Below are 19,009 nucleotides of genomic sequence, written 5' to 3'. Positions count from 1 at the left end.
TCTAATCTGTTCAGGCCTTTTAACATTCAGAATGTTTCTATTTGATTTCCACCCCCCCCCCTCCCATTCTCCTGAACTCCAGGGAATTCAGCCCAAGAGCTGCCAGGCGTTCCTCATATGGTAACCCTTTCATTCCTGGGATCATCCTTGCGAATCTTCTCTGATCCCTCTCCAATGTCAGTATATCCTTTGTAAAAATACAGAGCCCAAAACTGCTCACAATACTCAGCAAGTGTGGTCTCACGAGTGCCTTGTAGAGCCTCGACATCACATCCCACCTCTTATATTCTATACCTCTAGAAATGAATGCCAACATTGCATTCCCCTTCTTCACAACTGACTCGTCTTGGAGGTTAACCTTTAGGGTATCTTGCACAAGGACTCCTAAGTCCCTTTGTATCTCTGCATTTTGAATGCTCTCTCCATCTAAGTAATAGTCTGCCCATTTATTTCTTCCAGTAAAGTGCATGACTATACACTTTCCAACATTGTATTTCATTTGTCACTTCTTTGCCCATTCCCTAAACTATCTAAGTCTTTGCAGGCTCTGTTACCTCAGCACTACCCATTCCTCCAGCTATCTTTGTATCATTGGAAAAATTTAGACACAAATCCATTAATACCGTAGTCCAAATCATTGACATACATCGTAAAAAGCAGCAGTCCCAACACCAACCCCTCCCCAACCCGTCTGACTCACTTTTCCACCATCCTCTCCCCCTACCCTCTTGCGCTCCTCTCCCCCACCACTCTCACGCTCCTCTCCCCCATCCCTCTCACTCTCATCCCCCACCCCTTTCGCTTTCCTTCCCCACCCCTCACCACCCTCTCTCTCCCACTCCCTCCTGTCTGCAGTCACTACCTCCCTCCCTCTACCCACCCCTTCCTGCGTGCAGTCACTATCAGCACCCCATCCTGTACGGTCACTAAATCCCCACCCCTTCCTGTTCGCAGTCACTAAACCCCCACCCCTTCTCTTGCATACAGTTACTAACACACTCACCCTCTGTCTCCCACCCCTCCTGCGTGCCGTCACTAAACTCCCACCCTCTCTCCCACTCCCTCCTATCTGCAGTCACTACCTCCCTCCCTCTACCCACCCCTTCCTGCGTGCAGTCACTATCCTCAGCACCCCCTCCTGTGTACGGTCACTAAATCCCCACACTCTCCCCACCCCTTCTCTTGCACGCAGTTACTAACACACTCACCCTCTGTCTCCCTCCCTCTCCATCGTGCAGTCATTAAACCCCCACCCTCTCTCCCACCCCTCCTGCGTGCCATCACTAACACCCTCACGTTCTCTCCGCCCTGCAGGAATGCCTGGAGGAGATTGACCGAGCTAAGCAGCACAGTTACCCCCCGGAGCTGCAGCACAAGTTGTGGGACCGCCAGGCTGCCTGTCTCCAGCGGCTAGACCGGTTTAAGGAGGGACCACGTGTTCCTGAGGCACAGACCCCTCTCTCAGGGGAAGTGGAGCCAGATTCACCTCCTTCCGTCTCACTGCAATGGGACGTGACTCGGGGCCGACACTATACTGCGGCTCGAGACCTGCAGGTGGGGGAGGTGGTCCTGCAGGAAGAGGCCTTCGCAACAGTGCTGGTTTCTGGTGGTCAGCCTTCCACCCAGGACCTGTACTGCCACCTGTGCCTGCAGCCCACCGATCTGCCCCTTCCGTGCCTGCATTGCAGCTTCAGCTCTTACTGTAGCGAGTCGTGCCGTCAACAGGCCTGGCATCTCTACCATTGGCTTGATTGCCCCCTCACAGGCCTCCTGCTCACCTTGGGCCCCTTTGTCCACCTCGCCCTGCGCACTGTGCTCACCGCTGGCCTGGCTGAGGTGGAGAGATTGCAGGTGATGGACACTCCAGGCCAGGAGAAGGGCAGGGGGCCACAGAAGGCCACTCCTTACCAGACAATTCACAGCCTGCTGACCCACAGCGGGGCCCGTCCCCCTGAACACCGGTTCCTCTGCGCGCTATCAGCTGCTGCCCTGTGCCAGGCGGTGAGGGAGAGCGGTTGTGGAGCAAGACTAGGGATCGTGGCAGAGGCTGAGGGGGGGGATGGTGCAAGGAGCCTGAAGACGCTGGGTGTGGCTGTCCTGCGCCACATGCTGCAGCTGGAGTGTAACGGACAGGCCATCACTGCGATTACCGACACTGGTCAGTGCTGTGGGGGATAGGGAGAGGAAGTGGGATGGTGGGGGGCAGGGGTGGTGAGGTGAGAGAGTGCAGGGGTAAGGTAGGGGATGTGAAAAGGGGAGTATTAGGAGATGAGGGGGAAATGGGAGAGGGCAGGGTTGATTTGTTGTTGGGAGGCTTTCAGAGGGGAGGGCAGGGGATGGGGTATTGATCCTCTCCACCCCCTGGGTCAAAGGCCCCACTCCACAGACGAGATGGTTCTCCCTGAATCCTACCTCAGTGGCTGGTGTCACGCACTCTCATCTGTGCTGATGTATGATGCGGATGTTAGAAGCTCTCCGCACAATGGCGGGTGTAGTGTGCTCTATGTGCTGGTACGGTGCAGTACTGCTCTCTATTACTGGCCAGTTCTCAGCCATGTCTCTACCCACAGGAATGGGGTGTGAACGGGTTGTGGAGACACGTCAGGTCCGGATTGCTACAGCTCTCTACGCCAGGGCCAGTCTGTTCAACCACTCATGTGACCCCAATACCAGCACCTCCTTCCACGGCACCAGCATCATCTTCCGAGCCACCCGGCACATCCCTGTCGGCCAGGAGGTGCTGCACTGCTATGGTAACCTGATTTCCCCCTCAGTCCCTCCTTCCCTTCTCTTCATTTGCCATTTTCCCATTAGCCCGATACCCATGTGTCCCTAAGCTTGGCACAGCATTCAGTTTATTACCCAAGTACTCCTCACTTCTCCCCTTGCCTGTCCCTCACTCCCCTCCTTCACAGACTCCACCCTCCCTCTGCAACCTTACTTGACTCCCCCCTGACCCAGTATGTGTATGTGTATACAGGCCCACACTGGCGCCGGCTGGCAGTGAGGGAGCGACAGCAAGCCCTGATGTCTCAGTACGTGTTCCAGTGTCACTGCAACGCCTGTGTCCGGGAGGAGGCGGAAGGAAGCACGTCACTGACAGCACCGTTCCTCTGCCAACATTGCGGCTCTATTTTAACCGTGAGTACTGACTATATGTTTGAGAGATCAGCCAATCTGTCTCAGTCTACTGATCAGCTCTGATTCAGACCTGGAATATGGTGCAGGCATATGAGGCTAGCACAAATGGTTGTGTATGGACTCAGTGGGCTGAAGGGCCTGATTTTTGTGTCTCTGTGATATTGCCTGTTGAACATACACCAGCTCTCAGAACAATTCCAATTATTCCACTCGCTCACACCCATACTGTTAATCCCCTCCAATTCACGCACATCCCTTCAGTGATTTACAACAGTGTGCTTACCTTCCAGTATGTCTATGGGAGGCATCGAAGCACACAGTCACAGAGTGTGTGTAAACTCCACACAAGCTGTGGCAGATTGAGTTGGGCTGTCAATGGATGGGGAAAACCCTTAGGATTAAATGGCCTGCAATTGCCAGCACGAGCAGCTGAACTCACCTACTCCAGTCAGCCTGCCTGCCCACTACACATCTGTCATCACTCATGGTCAGTCTGTTCTCTCCACAGACGTTGGAAGGGCCTCAGTACAAATGTTCAGCCGACACCTGTGGTCACTCCGAACCCAAGCAACACCTCTGTCAGCAGCTGGGTGAGCTGACGGGAAGGGTGCGAGGAGCCAGTGACCTGATCAGTGCGCAGCCAGGTACGCCACGCAGCACGTTGCTCGGTACACAATTTGGTATTCAGTGTGTGGTATGGCACTCAGTACTCAGTCTGGCATTTGATGTGTATGACTGATAAGATTAGTCAGGGCACAGTGGTAAATATTGGTAGGTAGGTGAAAATGTGACTCAGGTTAGTGAAGAGAAATTGTTTGATTCAGAACTGACCGGAAGTATGAAACCAGCTTAATGCAGCTTCCCTGTAGCAGGGTAACCAAACCTGAACAAAATATTCCAGATACAGCCTCATTAACATCTTGTACAACCGAAACATCCTGTAATATTCCAACTTCTGACTGATGGAGACCAGCTTACCAGAAGCCTTCTTAACCACCCTTTCCCCCAAACATCATTTTCAGGGAACCATGAGACTGAAATCCAAGGACCCTCTGTTACACAGCACTCCCGGGGACCACACCATTCACTGTTGAAGTCTTATCTTGGTTTGACTGCAAAATACAACGCTTATCATTTATTTGAATAATACTTCATTTGCCATTCCTCAGCCCACTTCATCAGCATTTCTGTATTTTTTAGGATTGATATTGAAGTTATCTTACTTGTTTTAAAGCACTTAATGGTCTGGGTCTGGAACATATCATAGAATTGCTTTCAGTAAAGATCACTTTTGTTTTATAATCCTGCTCGAACATTCAGGTCTACTTCCGCCGGTCTCTTAATTTAAACAATCTCCCTCAAAAGATAATTGGCAGGTCAGCATTTTGAGCTACTCTTCTAAACTGTGGAACTCATAATCTAAAGCTATAAGGGATACAGACTCATTTGACACTTTTAAATGCCAGCTCAAAATTTCTTTATTTAATCTTGCTTTTAACTAACATTTTCCTGTCTTTTATTTTTATGTTTGCACTTTGTCCTATTGTAAAGCACTTTGAACTACATTGTCTATATGAAAAGTGCTCTATAAATAAAGTTATTATTATTACTCAGCTGATCAAGATCCCTTTGTAAATCCTGACACCTTCATTGTTTACATTATCACCTATTGCAGTGTTATCTGTAAATGCCTTCAACATTCTAATCCAAATCATTGACTCAGATAACAATTAACTGGTCACAGGCCTCCAGTCCAAGAAACAAACTTCCACCATCACTGTCTTCTTTCTAACGTCAAACCAATTCTGTATTCAATCAGCCAGTTCTTCTTAGGTCCCTTGTGATCTAACCTTTGATACCAGATTGACACATCAAAGGCTTTACCCCTTTGACTGTGTGTATCACTGCCCTCATTGACCATCTCAGAATCAGAATCTATCATCAAAAAATCTGTCAAATTTGTGTTACTCCCACACACAATGCCAAGCTGAACACCCCTAATCAATCATCTTTCCAAATGCTTGTACACTTAGCCCTCAGAAATTCTGAGTCAGAATCCTCTCCGTTCGGAACAAGAAGGCTGCGAGTGAATGGCTGATTTTTCAGAGCAAAGGGAGTTTTATTTACTACTCGGGGTTAAAGAGAGGCGAGTCTGTGCAGGCGTGTGACGTCAGCCAGTAGAGCGTAAAAGTTTTAAAAGAAGGCAGCCATATCCAACAGGCAGCATTGGAGTGGCCTGCGGAGTGAGAGGCAGCAGAGTGACGGGGCTTTGGCTCAACGGGCTTAGGCGGTAACGGGACGAGGCAAGGTAGGAAGTATGTGTGTGAGGCCAGTTTTCTGTGCTCAGTGTCAGGTGTGGGGTGTCCTGGAGTCTCCCAGCCTCCCAGATGGCCATATCTGCACCCAGTGTGTCGAGCGGCGGCTCCTGAGGGACCGAGTTATGGAACTGGAGATGCAGCTCGATGACTTTTGCCTAGTCAGGGAGAGCGAGGAGGTGATAGAGAGGAGTTATAGGCAGGTGGTCACACCGGGACCAGGAGAGACAGACAAGTGGGTCACAGTCAGGAGGGAGAAGGGGAAAAATCAGGTACTAGAGAGTACCCCTGTGGCTGTACAGCTTGACAATAAGTACTCCTGTTTGAGTACTGTTGGGGGGGAGAGCCTACCTGGGGGAAGCGGCAGTGGCCGTGCCTCTGGCATAGAGTCTGGCCCTGTGGCTCAGAAGGGAAGGGAAGAGGAAGGAAGTACTGATAGGAGACTCTATAGTTAGGGGATCAGACAGGCGATTCTGTGGACGCAGGAAAGAAACTCGGATAGTAGCTTGCCACCCAGGTGCCAGGGTCCAGAATGTTTTGGATTGCGTCCAAGATATCCTGTGTTGGGAGGGAGGACAGCCAGAGGTCGTGGTACATATTGGTACCAATGACATAGGTAGGAAAAGGGAAGAAGTCCTGAAAAAAGACTACAGGGAGTTAGGAAGGAAGTTGAGAAGCAGGACCACAAAGGTAGTAATCTCGGGATTACTGCCTGTGCCACACGACAATGAGAATAGGAATAGGATGAGGTGGAGGATAAATACGTGGCTGAGGGATTGGAGCAGGGGTCAGTGATTCAGATTTCTGGATCATTGGGACCTCTTTTGGGGCAGGTGTGACCTGTACAAAAAGGACAGGTTGCACTTGAATCCCAGGGGGCCCAATATCCTGGTGGGGAGGTTTGCTAGGGCTACTGGGGGGAGTTTAAACTAGAATTGTTGGGGGGTGGGAACCAAACTGAAGAGACTGGGGAAGAGGAGCTTAGCTCACAAATAGGGAAAGCTCACAAATTAGACAATGCGAGAGGGAGGATAGGCAGGTGATGGAGAAGAGACGCGCTCAGACCGGAGGCTTGAGATCTGTCTATTTTAATGCAAGGAGTGTTGTGAACAAAGTGGATGAGCTTAGAGCGTGGATCAGTACTCGGAGCTATGATGTTGTGGCCATTACAGAGACTTTGATGTCTCAGGGACAGGAATGGTTACTTCAAGTGCCCGGATTTAGATGTTTCAGAAAAGACAGGGAGGGAGGCAAAATAGGTGGGGACGTTGCACTGTTGATCAGAGATAGTGTCACAGCTGCTGAAAAGGTGGACACCATGGAGGGACTGTCTGTGGAGTATCTATGGGTGGAGGTTAGGAACAGGAAGCGGTCAATAACTTTACTGGGTGATTCTTATAGGCCACCTAATTGTAACAGGGATATCGAAGAGTAGATAGGGAGACAGATCCTGGGAAGGTGTAATAATAACTGAGTTGTCTGATGGGACAACTATCAATTGGCATCTCCCTGGAGTGACGAGTTTAGATGGGGTGGAGTTAGTTAGGTGTGTTCAGAAAGGTTTCTTGACACAGTATTAGATAAGCCTACAACAGGAGAGGATGTACTTGATTTGGTATTGGGAAATGAACCTGGTCAGGTGTCAGATCTCTCAGTGGAAGAGCATTTTGGAGGTAGTGATCATAATTCTATCTCCTTTACAATAGCATTGGAGAGAGATAGGAACAGACAAGTTAGAAAAGCATTTAATTGGAGTCAGGAATTATGAGGCTATTGGGCAGGGAATTGGAGGATTAAATTGGAAACATGTTCTGAGGGAAAAGTACAGAAGAAATGTGGCAAATATTCAGGGGATATTTGTGTAGAGTTCTGTGTAGGTACGTTCCAATGAGACGGAAGATATGGTAGGGTACAGGAACTGTGGTGTACAAAGGCTGTAATAAATCTAGTCAAGAAGAAAAGTTTACAAAAGATTCAGAGAGCTAGGTAATATTAGAGATCTAGAAGATTATAAGGCTACTAGGAAGGAGCTTAAGAAGGAAATTAGGAGAGCCAGAAGGGATCATGAGAAGGCCTTGGCGGGCAGAATTAAGGAAAACCACAAGGCATTCTACAAGTATGTGAAAAGCAAGAGGATAAGACGGGAAAGAATAGAACCTATCAAATGTGACAGTGGGAAAGTGTGTATGGAAACGGAGGAAATAGCAGAGGTACTTAATGAATACTTTACTTCAGTATTCACTATGGAAAAGGATCTTGGTGATTGTAGTGATGACTTGCAGCAGACTGAAAAGCTTGAGCATGTAGATATTAAGAAAGAGGATATGCTGGAGCTTTTGGAAAGCATCAAGTTGGATAAGTCGCCGGGACTGGGTGAAATGTACCCCAGTCTACTGTGGGAGGCAAGGGAGGAGATTGCTGAACCTCTGGTGATGATCTTTGCATCATCGATGGGGACGGGAGAGGTTCCAAGATTGGAGGGTTGTGGATGTTGTTCCTTTATTCAAGAAAGGGAGTAGAGATAGTGCCGGAAATTATAGACCAGTGAGACTTACCTCAGTGGTTGGTCAGTTGATGGAGAAGATCCTGAGAGGCAGGATTTATGAACATTTGGAGAGGTATAATATGATCAAGAGTAGTCAGCATGGCTTTGTAAAGGGCAGGTCATGCCTTACGAGCCTAATTGAATTTTTTGAGAATGTGACTAAACACATTGATGAAGGAAGAGCAGTAGATGTAGTGTACATGGATTTCAGCAAGGCATTTGATGGTACCCCATGCAAGGCTTATTAAGAAAGTAAGAAGCCATAGGATCCAAAGGGATATTGTTTTGTGGATCCAGAATTGGCTTGCCCACAGAAGGCAAAGAGTGGTTGTAGACGGGTTATAGTCTGCATGGAGGTCAGTCACCAATGGAGTGCCTCAGGGATCTGTTCTGGGACCCTTACTCTTCGTGACTTTTATAAATGACCCGGATGAGGAAGTGGAGGGATGGGTTAGTAAGTTTGCTGATGACACAAAGGTTGAAGGTGAATAGTGTGGAGGGCTGTCAGAGGTTACAGTGGGACATTGATAGGATGCAAAACTGGGCTAAGAGGTGGCAGATGGAGTTCAATCCAGATTAGTGTGAAGTGGTTCATTTTGGTAGGTCAAGTATGATGGCAGAATATAGTGTTAATGGTAAGACTCTTGGGTGGAGGATCAGGGGGATCTTGGGGTCTGAGTCCATAGGACACTCAAAGCAGCTGCACAGGTTGAATCTGTGGTTAAGAAGGCATATGGTGTATTGGCCTTCATCAATTGTGGGATTGAATTTAGGAGCCAAGAGGTAATGTTGCAGCTATATAGGATCCTGGTCAGACCCCACTTGGATTACTGTGCTCAGTTCTGGTCGCCTCACTACAGGAAGGATGCGGAAGCCATAGAAAGGGTGCAGAGGAGATTTACAAGGATGTTGCCTGGATTGGGGAGCGTGCCTTATGAAAACAGGTTGAGTGAACTCGGCCTTTTCTCCTTGGAGTGAAGGAGGATGAGAGGTGACCTGATAGAGGTGTACAAGATGATGAGAGGCACTGATTATGTGGATAGTCAGAGGCTTTTTCCCAGGGCTGAAATGGTTACCACAAGTTTAAGATGCTAGGGAGTAGGTACAGAGGAGATGTCAGGGGTAAATTTTTTTTACTCAGTGGTGAGTGCGTGGAGTGGGCTGCCAGCAATGATGGTGGAGACGGATACGATAGGGTCTTTTAAGAGGCTTTTAGATAGGTACATGGAGCTTAGTAATATAGAGGGCTATAGGTAAGCTTAGTAATTTCAAAGGTAGGGACATGTTCGGCACAACTTTGTGGGCTGAAGGGCCAGTATTGTGCTGTAGGTTTTTTATGTTTCTATGTAACTTACCTAACTCAAATGTTAGGCTTACTGGAATATGGTTCCCCAGCTTTTTCTTTGCCATCCTTTCAAAATAAAGGCATATTTACTATCCTTTATTTGCTGCATAAAACATAAAACAGTACAACATAGGAACAGGCCATTCAGCCCACAATTTTGTGCTAAACTAGCTAAAAAGCAAATCAAAAACACCAAACACTAATTGCTCCTACTTGTACCATGTTCATATCCCTCTATTCTCCTTACATCCATGTGCTTATCCAAACATCTCTTAAAAGCCTCTAATGTATTTGCCTTTACCACCATACCAGGCAGCACATTCTAAGCACCCACAACTCTTTGAGTAAAAAACTTACCCCTCACATCCCTTTTAACTTACTCCCTCTGACCTTCAGTGCATGCCCAGTGATAGTAGACATTTCAACCCTGGGCAATAGATACCTTCTGTCCACTCTATCTCTGCTTCATGATCTTGTAAACCTCCATCAGATTTTCCCTAAGCCTCTGACGCTCCAGAGAAAATAACCCAAGTTTATTCAGCCTCTCGTGATAGCACATGCCTTTGAAACCAGGCAGCATCCTTGTAAACCTCTTCCAAAACCTAAATGTCTTTCCTACAGTGTGGCAACCAGTATTGTACACAATTCTCCAGATGTGGACTAACCAGAGTTTTATAAAGTTACAACCAACATAACCTGAATTTTGAACTCTCTGCCTCAAGTAATAAAAGCAAGCATTCCATAAGCCTTCTTAACCACCTTATTGACCTGTGTAGCCATTTTCAAGGAACTGTGAATTTGGATTCCAAGATCTCTCTGCTCAGCAACACTGTTAAGGTTCTTGCCCTCAACAATGTGCCATCTCCTTGCATTTGTTCTACTGAAGCGTAACATTTATCTGGCTTAAACTCCATTTGCAATTTCTCCGCCCGTACCAGCAACTGATCTACATTGATCTGTATTCTTTGCCAATCTTCTACACTATCCACAACTCTGCCAATGTTGGTATCATCTGCAAATTGTCTAACCCACCCATCTACATTTTCATCCAGGTCATTTTCAGAATGCCTTTGACAAGGTGCTGCACATGAGGCTACTAAACAAGATAAGAGCCCATGGAATTACGGGAAAGTTACATACGTGGATAGAGCGTTGGCTGATTGGCAGGAAACAGAGTGGGAATAAAGGGATCCCATTCTGGCTGACTGCATTGGTGTTCCACAGGGGTCCGTGTTGGGGCCACGGTATAGCAACGATTTGGATTATGGAATGGATGGCTTTGTGGCTAAGTTTGCTGATGATACAAAGATAGGTGGAGGGGCTGGTAATGCTGAGGAAACAGAGAGTCTGCAGAGTGACTTGGATAGATTGGGAGAATGGGTAAAGAAGTGGCAAATGAAATACAATGTTGGAAAGTGTATGGTCATACACTTTGGTAGAAGAAATAAACAGGCAGACTATTATTTAAATGGGGAGAGAATTCAGAGTTCTGAGATGTAACAGGACTTGGGAGTCCTCGTGCAGGATACCCTTAAGGTTAACCTCCAGGTTGAGTCGGTGGTGAAGAAAGCGAATGCAATGTTGGCATTCATTTCTAAAGGAATAGAGTATAGGAGCAGGGATGTGATGTTGAGGCTCTATAAGGCACTGGTAAGACCTTACTTGGAGTACTGTGTGCAGATTTGGGCTCCTTATTTAAAAAAGGATGTGCTGACGTCGTAGAGGGTTCAGAGAAGATTCACTAGAATGATTCTGGGAATAAGAGGGTTAACATATGAGGAATGTTTGACCACTCTTGGACTGTACTCCTTGGAGTTTAGAAGAATGAGGGGGGACCTCATAGAAACGTTTTGAATGTTGAAAGGCATGGACAGAGTGGATGTTGCAAAGTTGTTTCCCATGGTGAGGGAGTCAAGTACGAGAGGGCATGACTTAAGGATAGAAGGGCACCCATTCAGAACAGAGATGTGAAGAAATTTTTTTAGCCAGAGGGTGGTGAATCTGTGGAATTTGTTGCTACGGGCAGCAGTGGAGGTCAAGTCATTGGGTGTAATTAAGTCAGAGATGGATAGGTATCTGAGTAGCCAGGGCATCAAAGGTTATGGTGAGAAAGCCGGGGAGTGGGACTAAATGGGAGAATGGATCAGCTCATGATAAAATGGTGGAGCAGACTTGATGGGCTGAATGGCCGACTTCTGCTCCTTTTTCTTATGGTCTTATTTATAAAAAATTTCAAACATCAGAGCTCCCAGCATAGATCCCCCTGATCACAGACCTCCAGTTTGAATAAGTCCCTTCAACCACTACCCTCTGTCTTCTCTGCACAAGCCAATTCTGAATCCAAACAACCAATTCACCGTAGACCCCATGCATTTTAGTTTTCTGGATTAGCATAACATGAGGCATTTTGTCAAATGCCTTACTAAAATCCACATAGACAACATCCACTGCTCTACCCTCTCTCGCACATTGTCAAATAGCTCATTCAAGTTGCTAATACACACCCTGCCACGCACAAAGCCATGCTGGCTCTCCCTAATTCGGCCCATGGGTTTCCAAATGCTCATATATCTTATCCCTAAGAATCTTATCCAGTAATTTTCCTACAACTGATGTGGGACTCACCAGTCTATAGTTCCCAGGAATTTTCCTTGTTCCCTTCTTAAATAGAGGTACAACATTAGCTTCTTGCCAGTCCTCCGGGACCTCACTTGTGGCTAGAGAGGACACAAAGATAACGGTCAAGGGCCTAGCAATCTCGTCTCTTGACTCCTTCAATAACCTGGGGTAATCCCATCAGGCCATAAGGTTTTATCCACCTTAATTCTCATTAGGAGGCCCAACACTTCCCCTTCCTTTACCTCTGAATGCCCTAATGTATTTGTACATTCAGCACTGATCTCCAGGTCCTCCATAACCTTTTTCTTGGTAAATACTGAAGCTGAATATTCATTAAGTACCTCACTCACATTCTCCACATCCAAGCAAATATTCCCCCCTTTATCCTTGTGTGATCTTACCCTCACCTTAGCTATCCTCTTGCGCTTGACGTATATATAGGATGCCTTGGATGCACCTTAATCCTACCTGCCAAGGATTATTCATGCCTCTTCCCTCGTTTAGTTCTTTTCTGGTTTCTTTATACTCTTCATTTGATTTGTTTGATCCTAGCTTCCTACATTGGTTTTAATTTTCAAAAATTCCCTAGTTACAGGGAAAGTTCCTTGAGAGTGGAAAATAATGATTGTAATTCCTTGATACATGCAGGGAGAGGTATTGTAGTTCTGCGGAACTGTTTTCGATAAGAGAGCTGTGGATTGATTCTGGATGAGTGGCTGGATTCGGGTGCAGGTGGCAGGGTGAGAATGTGTCAGGTGATTATAGGGTGGGATAGGTTGGAGGGGTCGAATCACGCTGCAGGCGGGATTGTGTCTGCAGTACGATTGACAGTCCTGTTCTCAGCCAGGATGGAATTGAAGGTGCTGTTCTCGGCCGGAGTGGGTTAACGGTGTCATTCTCCCCAGAGACAGCGCTCCCACTGCTCCAGCAGTGTCGGGTTGAGGCAAGGAGGCTACTGTCCAACAGGCACAGTCTGTGCGGAGAGATCGAGGATTCCCTGGCTCAGGTTTACGCCTTACAAGGTAGGCGCCTTTCCAAGTGTCGGGCCAGCCGGGGAGGGGGGGCGAAGTGGTGAAGGGAGGGACTGAGAAAGGGGAGGGACAAGGGTGGGAGTGGAGGGCAAGGGAGTGATCAAAGGGGCAGGGGTGGAGGAGTGTGTAGGAAGGAGAGGGGAGTGAGGTGAGACGGCAAATTGGTGGGAGGGGATAAGTGGCTATTGTCAGGGATAGAAACATAGAAAACCTACAGCACAATACAGGCCCTTCAGCCCACAAAGCTGTGCTGCACATGTCCTTACCTTAAAATTTACCCAGGGTTACCCACAGCCCTCTATTTTTCCAAGCTCCATATACCTATCCAGAAGTCTCTTAAAAGACCCTACTGTATCCACCTCCACCACCATTGCCACCAGTCCATTCCACGCACTCACCACTCTCTGCGTAAAAAACTTACCCCTGACATCACCTCTGTACCTACTTCCAAGCACCCTAAAACTGTGCCCTCTCGTGTTAGACATTTCAGCCCTGGGAAAAAGCTTCTGACTATCCACACAATCAATACCCCTCATCACCTTATACACCTGTATCAGGTCATCTCTCATCCTCCGTCACTCTAAGGAGCAAAGGCCAAGTTCACTCAACCTATTCTCATAAGGTATGCTCCCCAATCCAGGCAACATCCTTGTAAATCTCCTCTGCACACTTTCTATGGTTTCCATGTCCTTACTGTAGTGAGGAGACCAGAACTGAGCACAGTACTCCAAGTGGGATCTAACCAGGGTCCTATATAGCTGCAACATTACCTCTCAGCTCCTAAACTCAATCCCACGATTGATGAAGGCCAATGCACTGTACGCCTTCTTAACCACAGATTCAACCTGCACAGCAGCTTTGAGTATCCTATGGGCTCGGACCCCAAGATCCCTCTGATCCTCCACACTGCCAAGAGTCTTACCATTAATACTATATTCTACCATCCTATTTGACCTACCAAAATGAACCACCTCACACTTATCTGAGTTGAACTCCATCTGCCATTTTTCAGCCGTTTTGCATCCTATCAATGTCACACTGTAACCTCTGACAGCCCTCCACACTGTCCAACCTTTGTGTTATCAGTAAATTTACTAACCCAACCCTCCACTCCTCCACTTCCTCATCCAAGTCATTTATAAAAATCATGAAGAGTAGGAGGTCCCAGAACAGATCCTTGAGGCACTTCACTGGTGACCGACCTCCATGCAGAATGACCCGCCTACAACCTCTCTTTACCTTATGTGGGCAAGCTAGTTCTGGATCCACAAAGCAATGTCCCCTTGAATCCCATGACTCAGACAGACAGACACACATACTTTATTGATCCTGAGGGAAATTGGGTTTCCTTACTTTCTCAATAAGCCTTGCATGGGGTACCTTATCAAATACCTTGCTGAAACCCATATACACTACATCTATTGCCCTACCTTCATTAACATGTTTAGTCACATCCTCGGAGATTTGGCGGGCACTGTGATTTGATGTGAAAGGGGAAGCTGAGGGGTGTTTGGCATTGTGCATGTGTTGTCGCTGGGCAGGATGTTCTGCTCTGGTGAAGCCTTATTCAGAAGATTCAAAGGTCCAGTTCCTGGTCTCTGTGCCCGCAGGTGACTGGCAGGCTGCTGCCCGGCACCTGAAGGAAAGCGGACTCGTTGTGAGGCTACAGTATGGCTCCCAGAGTATTGAACTGGCCCACCAACTCTTCAAACTGGCCCAGATCCTCTTCAACAGGTGAGGACAGTCCTGACTGGGGTGTGAAATGTTCTTTGGGCAGTCTGTCTGTCTGTGCAGCTGGCCTGACTCCCTCTCCCCTCTTTGTACTGCAGCCAGTTGGTGGAGGAGGCATTGGGTGTGATCGAGGAGGCAGAACCCCTCCTGAGCACACACTACGGCCCTGAACACGAGCTGGTGATGGAGCTAAAGGAGATGATGTCCTATCTACGGGGTCTGTCTGACAGGGCAGATTCTCGCCTCCTTCTTCCTCAGGAGTGGATCCAGTGAAGCCCAGCACTGGGCTGGAAGCAGGCCTGAAAACTGACTGCACATTCGTCATCTGCAGCAGGTCAAGCAGCAAGGAGGGGCTGGCAAGTCCCAGGAGTGGCAGCCTGATAATTAAATGGCAGAAGAGAGCCATGTTCATTCTGTGGATGTGTCCACAGAAGGCAGTGGGTTGTACATGATTGTCCACTTAACTCTGTGAGCAATAGTATATCACACCGATTGGTGTTGGTATATTTTATTTGTGGTGTATGATAATAGCATGAATTTGAACGTAGGAGGTGTGATCAGTACGTCTGCGGGGGCCACGGAAGTTGGTGGTGCTCTGGATTCTGAGGAACATTGTCCAAGGTCACAGCAGAATGTGGATCAGATAGAAAGGTTAAAATAAAAATCTCAAAATGCTAATGAAGTGCAGATGCAATGTGCCTTCTTCACAGACCGGAGACAGAGTGATTAAAGGTTAGCTCTATTTGTCACATATACATTGAAAAATACAGTGAAATACACTGTGTAGATGGCCAACACAGGACGAGGATGTGCTGGGGTCAGCCCGTAAGTGTCACCATGCATCTAGCGCCACGTAGCAAGCCCACAACTTACTAACCCTAACCATACATCTTTGGAATATGAGGGGAAACCGGAGCACCTGGAGGAAAACCATGCGATCACAGGGAGAACGTACATATTCCTTTTATACAGCAGCGGGAATTGAATCCTGATCGCTGGCACTGTAAAGCATTATACGACTGTGCCTCCATTACAGATGGAGTGTTTGCAGGTCGAATTTATTCCTTAAGTGCAAGGTGATTCAGTTTGGGAAGTTATATATGGGCAGGACTTGCATAATTAATGTAGGGCACCTAGGAATAGTGGTGAACAGTAACCTTGTCTTCAGTTCCATGGTCCCTGGATGTGGCAACACGGGTAGATAGGTTGATGGTGTATGGCCTTCATGGTCAAGCCATAGAATATAAGGATTGAGACAACACACACACAATGCTGAGAAATTCAGCAGGCCTGGCAGCATCTGTGGAAAAGAGTAAACAGTCAATGTTTCGGGCCAAGACATTTCTTCAGAACCCTTCATTGGCTTTCCAGCGACAAAATGCTGGTTACGCTGCACTTGGAGTACTGTGCAATTCTGGTCTCCATACTATAGGAAGGATGTAGCCGTATTGGAGAGAGTGCAGAGGAGAATCCAAGTTTGATTTATTGTGCACACTGCAATGAAAGCTTACTTGCAGCAGTATCACAGGCACAGAGCATCAACACTCAGTGATTCAGGAACAGCTTTTTCCCCTCTGCCATCTGACTCCTAAATGGACATTGAACTCATGAACACTACCTCACTTTTTTTAATATATATTATTTCTGGTTTTTTGCATGAATTTTCATCTATTCAATATACGTATACTGTAAGTGATTTACTTATTTTATTTTTTACTCCTATATTATGTATAGCATTGAACTACTGCTGCTAAGTTAACAAATTTCACGATACATGCCACTGATAATAAACCTGATTCTGATTCTGGTATTGAGAGGACAGGTGGGAAGGCATAGGCAGTGGTGTTGGTAAGAGATGGAGCTACATCCTTAGAAAGAGGTAACATAGGGTCAGAGAATGTTGAATCTTTGTGGATGGAGTTAAATTGCGAAGGTAAAAAAAAACATTATGAGAATTATATACAAGCCTCCAAATAGTATCCAGTATGTGGGGTTGAGATTACAAAGGAAGCTGGAAAGGCCATGTAATAAAGATAATGACACTGTTGTAATGGGGGACTTCAAAAAGCAAGGGGATTGGGAAAACCAGGTTGGTGTCGGATTGCAAGAGAGGGAATCTGTTGAATGCCTACGAGATGGCTTTTTAGAGCAGCTTGTCTTTGAGTCTACTTGAGGAAAGGACATCGTAGATTGGGTGTTATTTAATAACCCAGATCTTATTAGGGAGCTTAGCGTAAAGGAACCCTTAGAAGGATCATAATATGATTGAATTCATACTGCAATTTGAGAGGGAGAAGCATAAATCACAAGTATCTGTATTGCAGTGGAATGAAGGGCATGAGAGAGGAGCTTGCCCAGGTGAATTGGAGAGGATACTGACAGAAATGACGGCAGAACAGAGATGGCTGACAAGTGTCTGGGAATAGTTCACGATGCACGGGGTAGATATGTCCCACAGAAGTAGTAGTTCTCAAATGGCAGGGACGGCAATCATGGCTGACAAGGGAAGTTAAGGACTACATAATAGCCAAGAAAAGGACATATAAGGTAGCAAAAGTGAGAGGGAAGTTGGGTAATTGGTAAGTTTTTAAAATACAACAAAAGGGAAAAGATCAAATATGAGGGCAGACTAGCCAATAAAATAAAGCAGGATATCAAAAGTTTTTTCAGTAATATAATGAGTAAAACGGAGGTGAGAGTTTATTGGACCACTGGAAAATGATGCTAATGAGGTAGTAAGGGGGACAGAGAAATGGCAGGTGAACTTACTGGGTACTTTGCATCTGTCTTCACTGTGGAAGACACTAGCAGAATGCCAAAGGTCCATGAGTGTCAGGGAGCAGGAATGACTGCCATTGTTTTTACAAAGGAAAAAGTGCTAGGCAAACTCAAAGGTCTTAAGGAAGTTATGGAACCTATAACAATTAAAGAGGTGGAAGTACTGGCGCTTTTAAGAAATTTAAAAGTGGATAAATCTCCGGGTCCTGACAGGATATTCCCCAGGACCTTGAGGGAAGTTTGTGTAGAAATAGCAGGAGCTCTGACGGAGATCTTTAAGATGTCATTGGAAATGGGGATTGTGCCGAAGGATTTGGCGTATTGCTCATGTGGTTCCATTGTTTAAAAAGGGTTCTATAAGTAAGCCTAGCAATTATAGACCTGTCAGTTTGATATCAGTGGTGGGTAAATTAATGGAAAGTATTCTTAGAGATAGTATTAATAATTATCTGGATAGACAGGATCTGATTGGGAGTAGCCAGCATGGATTTGTGCGTGGAAGATCATGTTTGACAAACCTTATTGAATTTTTTGAAGAAGTTACGAGGAATGTTGACGAGGGTAAGGCAGTGGCTGTAGTCTATATGGACTTCAGCAAAGCCTTTGACAAAGTTCCACATGGAAGGTTAGTTAAGAAGGTTCAGTCGTTAGGTATTAATAAAATGGATTCAACAGTGGCTAGATGGGAGATGCCAGAGAGTAGTGGTGGATAATTGTTTATCGGGATGGAGGCCGGTGACTAGCGGGGTGCCTCAAGGATCTGTTTTGGAACCAATGTTGTTTGTAATATACATAAATGATCTGGATGATGGGGTGGTAAATTGGATTAGTAAGTATGCCGATGATACTAAGGTAGGAGGTGTTGTGGATAATGAGGTGGGTTTTCAAAGCTTGCAGGGAGATTTATGCCGGTTAGAAGAATGGGCTGAATGTTGGCAGATAGAGTTTAATGCTGAGAAGTGTGAGGTTCTACATTTTGGCAGGAATAATCCAAATAGAACATACAGGGTAAATGGTAGGGCATTGAGGAATGCAGAGGAACAGAGAGATCTAGGAATAACAGTGCATAGTTCCATGAAGGTGGAGTCTCATGTAGATAGGGTGGTGAAGAAGGCTTTTGGAACGCTGGCCTTTATAAATCAAAGCATTGAGTACAGAAGTTGGGATGTAATGTTAAAATTGTACAAGGCATTGGTAAGGCCAAATTTAGAATATTGTGTGCAGTTCTGGTCACCGAATTATAGGAAAGATATCAATAAATTAGAGAGAGTGCAGAGACGATTTACTAGGATGTTACCTGGGTTTCAGCACTTAAGTTACAGAGAAAGGTTGAACAAGTTAGGTCTCTATTCATTGGAGCGTAGAAGGTTGAAGGGGGATTTGATCGAGGTATTTAAAATTTTGAGAGGGATAGATAGAGTTGACGTGAATAGGCTGTTTCCATTGAGAGTAGGGGAGATTCAAATGAGAGGACATGATTTGAGAGTTAGGGGGCAGAAGGTTA

The 19,009-nt window shown here is 46.4% G+C and overlaps 1 protein-coding gene across 1 annotated transcript in view; it reads left to right on the top strand.

Moving 5' to 3' along the window:
* Positions 1–15,405, top strand: part of smyd4 (SET and MYND domain containing 4) — a 29,492-nt gene extending 14,087 nt beyond the window's left edge. Inside the window, exons 4-10 of the mRNA XM_059971512.1 lie at positions 1,302–2,158; positions 2,571–2,753; positions 2,981–3,141; positions 3,650–3,785; positions 12,871–12,987; positions 14,607–14,730; positions 14,826–15,405. Of these exons, the coding sequence (XP_059827495.1) occupies positions 1,302–2,158; positions 2,571–2,753; positions 2,981–3,141; positions 3,650–3,785; positions 12,871–12,987; positions 14,607–14,730; positions 14,826–15,000 (1,753 nt within the window). The 3' untranslated portion in view covers positions 15,001–15,405. The remainder of the gene's footprint in view (positions 1–1,301; positions 2,159–2,570; positions 2,754–2,980; positions 3,142–3,649; positions 3,786–12,870; positions 12,988–14,606; positions 14,731–14,825) is intronic.
* Positions 15,406–19,009: the final 3,604 nt, after the last annotated feature.

The sequence above is a fragment of the Hypanus sabinus genome, chromosome 6 (assembly GCF_030144855.1).
Source record: "Hypanus sabinus isolate sHypSab1 chromosome 6, sHypSab1.hap1, whole genome shotgun sequence".
NCBI classification, from domain to species: Eukaryota; Metazoa; Chordata; class Chondrichthyes; order Myliobatiformes; family Dasyatidae; genus Hypanus; species Hypanus sabinus.
This window is presented reverse-complemented; position numbering and strand designations above follow the sequence as displayed.